Here is a 3,709-nt window from a genome sequence, read left to right as displayed (position 1 = left end):
ATAAAAATTGTCCCAAGAATAATTATTATTTTAACAATTTAAGATAATGATAATTATTATTTTTCCAATGTTATATTTTTATTTCAAAGAACTATTTTTTAATAAATAATTCTTTTTCAATATTCTTGCTTTATTTTGTCATTATATACATCAATAAGAACACCAAATATAAGAGGACATATATATTCTACTATTCTAGGTTTCCAGTTGACGTACAATCATTGTGTTTCATTACATATCAATTAATTATATTTTTTCCTATTAAATTATGCAAGTTCCTCAAATGAACTTAGCTTCTTTTGGGTGCGCAATTGATAATAGTACTACAACTTTTATTTGACTATTATTTCTTCTGTTTCAATTTATTTGACTGACGTAGATGACTTAGATAAAATTTTAAAAAACAAAAATAAAGTAACATTTATTAAAAAAAAAAAACCTGTGGATTTTTAAGTATGACATAATATTTGACTGGATGTATAAATTTTCAAAACATTAAATGAAAAGTTTAAAGTTATATTATTTTCATATTTAAAATAATTATTTTTAAAATGAACTAATGAAGAAATACTGGTAGTACATTCAATCCATATTATATCTATCTTTTAATTAAGATTGAAATTTAATAATTCATCTATGTTCATATTGAATAGGCTTTTTTTTCTTTGAGATTGAATTGAAAATTTCAAAGATTTAAGTATAACATTCTTAAGTCTTAAGTTTGCATTATATTATGGCTAAGAGAATTATTAAGATGCATTTTCCCATATCTCTATTTGGGACCAAGAAAATTAATGTAATGCCTTAATATTCAATGTATCTTAATTCCGTGTTACGTATACAAAACAGATTTAAAAGTAAATATGGTGGAAAAGGTTATATTATAATTTATACATTTGGTACGTATACATTAAATATCAAAAGTCTTTAATTATTAAATGACCATATGTAGAAGTCTTTGCGTAAAGAAAAATTCTTTCCCTAACACTTCCTCCGTTTCAATGTGTTTGGCATAATTTCAAGTACGATGGTTAAATTAATTAATTTTTTGTACGGTGTGAATTCAGCTACATAATCTTTAATTTATTTTTTTTTTAAATAAGACTTTCATTTTTAGAAACTACATAAAAACTACTACTTTTAAATCACCATACAATTAACAATTCAAAATATTTAAAAATATCTTTTGATGGTCAATATTGTAACTAAGACAAACAAATTAAAACGAAGAAAGTACATTGATTTGACCTTATATTGTCCTTTTCTTTAAAAAAAAAAACATTTTGTCCTTTATTTTCATTAAGATGATTCAAAATAAAAAGGAAAAGTAAATATATAAACAGAGTCAAGAGGATTCAATATCTTATACACATTCATAAAATGTATTTCCAACTTATCTATACAATATAATTTTTCAATAAAGCAGATTCGTCCCAACTCCGACCCTGAGATTGAGGTGGGGTTGGGGGGGAGGAAATGGTAAGGAATTTGTGGATGTTTAGGAAAGTCCACAGAGAGACTAAGAAAAGTCCAAAATATCAGACTCTACATAGCCGTAATTCTCTTCTTTCTTTTTATGGTTCCAACGTTATATATTTCTCTCTATATATATACATACACACACTCCAATTAAATTTGGCCAATCGATTGTATATCTTTTTTGCTGATGAAATATTTCTCAAAAATGAAAAAAAAGTGTTGTCAAAAAATAGGTGTTAGACAATACAAGAAATCATCAATACCTAGACTTAGATGGACACCACAACTTCATGAACTCTTCATTGAAGCTGTTCAACTTCTTGGAGGAGGACATAGTAAGTTTTCCAATTAAAAAATTTTGTATATTTTTTTAGTTGTTTTTTTCTTGATCAATATGTTTTTTTCTTTCTAATTTTGATGTTTTTGGCTATATAGAAAGAGATTTAATATGCATGGGATGATTAATTAGTAGTTAATTATGATGATCTATTGCTATTTAGTAAGAAATTAAGGAGTAATGGTTTTTTTTTAATTTAATATGATAGAAGCAACTCCAAAGAGAATTCAACAGATGATGGCAGTAAAGGGATTGAAGATTTCTCATGTTAAAAGCCATCTCCAGGTAATTGATTCTTAAAAAGATAAATTAAGGGATGAATGTTGTGTGTCAGATCCTTCAAAAGTAATGTTATAACTAGAAATATAGTCTTTTCTCGGCCACCGCAAATCTTGAGAAATCTATTTTATAAAACATGATTTTCCTATCTATTTTTTTAACCGAACTAGCTCAATGGGATAACACATGGTAATAAACAAATTCTCACTGAAATATTGTGAAGCTTTCGAATTTTTTCCGTGTGAATACACTATTATTTTTTTTTTTCTCATCGATTGAATCAAAATATCTATGAAAAGAACCATTCAACATACTTCAATGAGAAAATAGTGAGATTTCATTAGTGTGTATTTTTGGATGATTGTTTGATATAAATATTTTTGGATGATTGTTTGAGTTTTTATTAGTGTGTATTTTTGGATGATTGTTTGAGAATACATGCATTATTATTTTTTCTAGTTTTGCCTTGTAATGTATATCATTATCAAATTTGAAATTGTTAATTAAAATATAATTTTTCTATTCCTTTTCTTGAAAATAAAGGTTTCAAGAATACAAATATAATCATGATGTTTTCGAAATGAGAAATAAAGAAAATGAAGGAATATTGAAGCACGTTTATATTATGTTTTTTGTCGACACTTGCAATTTGATTTCTTTAATAACAAGTCTGACATACCATATTAATTTTTCAAAGCATAAAAGGGAAGATTAATTAACTTGATCTAAACTTAAGAATGCATATTTTGAGTGAAAGTTAATAAGTACGTACACAAAGTTTTAATTTAATTCCTGGAATATAACAACCTAATTGGTAATTTTATTTCAGAAAAGATTCCATATACTTCTTTTTGTGTGTGTTTACTTTCTTTTTGTTTTTCAATTATAGACTTTTTTTTAAGAAACAAGAATATTTTATTAAAATAATATGGGTACAATTCTGTTTCTCTTTTGATTTTTATCTCCCAATTTTTTTCATGATTCAAAGATCATTAGTGACGTATTTTTCGAACTAGGATGATTAGGATTTCTCCGTGATTCGAGGGTCGTTAGTGGCGTATTTCTCGAACTTTTTCTTGAAGTATTTAATTATCAAGAAAAGTCTAACATATTTTGATCTCTTTATGAATATCGTATGAATTTGCGGAATATTGGAGAGGATTATTATAGACTTTTAGTTTAGCACATGATGCTTAAAATTAGATTAGTGATTAGGTTAGGTATATATGAAGCCCTAGTGCCCTACTATTACTAAATAAGAAAAAAACTTAAAAGTTTGAAATCCAGTCTACTAATGAGCTGTTCCATTCTAAGCCATGCATAATTTCCTTATTAAAAATAACACTTTTGTGTTTTATGTTAATTAATAAATTGTTTGATGTATAATTGAAAATCAGATGTACAGAAACTTGAAGGAGAGAGGCAACCTCAATATTGTTAAGTCTGTGAACAACTTCCATGAAGAGACACCACAATTTTCATGGTCTTCTCCATATGAGTAAGTCTGTAAATATATAATCTTGATCAGAAATCTCGAGTTCGAGCTTTTAGAATAAAAATATTCTTATAGGGATTGGAGCGCTTCTTCCCTTTTCAATACGTACATATATGGTG

General features: G+C 26.2%; 1 protein-coding gene across 1 annotated transcript; it reads left to right on the top strand.

The window, feature by feature from the left end:
* The first annotated feature begins 1,619 nt into the window (after window positions 1–1,619).
* On the top strand, window positions 1,620–3,625 carry LOC125877016 (myb family transcription factor MPH1-like). The gene is made up of 3 exons (XM_049558320.1): window positions 1,620–1,814; window positions 2,025–2,101; window positions 3,493–3,625. The coding sequence occupies exons 1-3, from the start codon at window positions 1,667–1,669 to the stop codon at window positions 3,595–3,597; spliced, it is 330 nt and encodes a 109-aa protein (XP_049414277.1). The 5' UTR covers window positions 1,620–1,666; the 3' UTR covers window positions 3,598–3,625.
* Window positions 3,626–3,709: the final 84 nt, after the last annotated feature.

This window comes from Solanum stenotomum, chromosome 9 (genome assembly GCF_019186545.1).
Source record: "Solanum stenotomum isolate F172 chromosome 9, ASM1918654v1, whole genome shotgun sequence".
NCBI classification, from domain to species: Eukaryota; Viridiplantae; Streptophyta; class Magnoliopsida; order Solanales; family Solanaceae; genus Solanum; species Solanum stenotomum.
The sequence above is the reverse complement of the archived record's forward strand: the minus strand, read 5'-3'. Positions and strand labels throughout refer to the sequence as shown.

Bases quoted from the DNA above. Each gene is read 5' to 3' on its own strand.
- LOC125877016 (XM_049558320.1), top strand. From the start codon at position 1,667: ATGAAATATTTCTCAAAAATGAAAAAAAAGTGTTGTCAAAAAATAGGT. The intron at 1,815-2,024 runs GTAAGTTTTCCA...TTAATATGATAG, and splicing joins ACTTCTTGGAGGAGGACATA to AAGCAACTCCAAAGAGAATT. The intron at 2,102-3,492 runs GTAATTGATTCT...ATTGAAAATCAG, and splicing joins ATGTTAAAAGCCATCTCCAG to ATGTACAGAAACTTGAAGGA.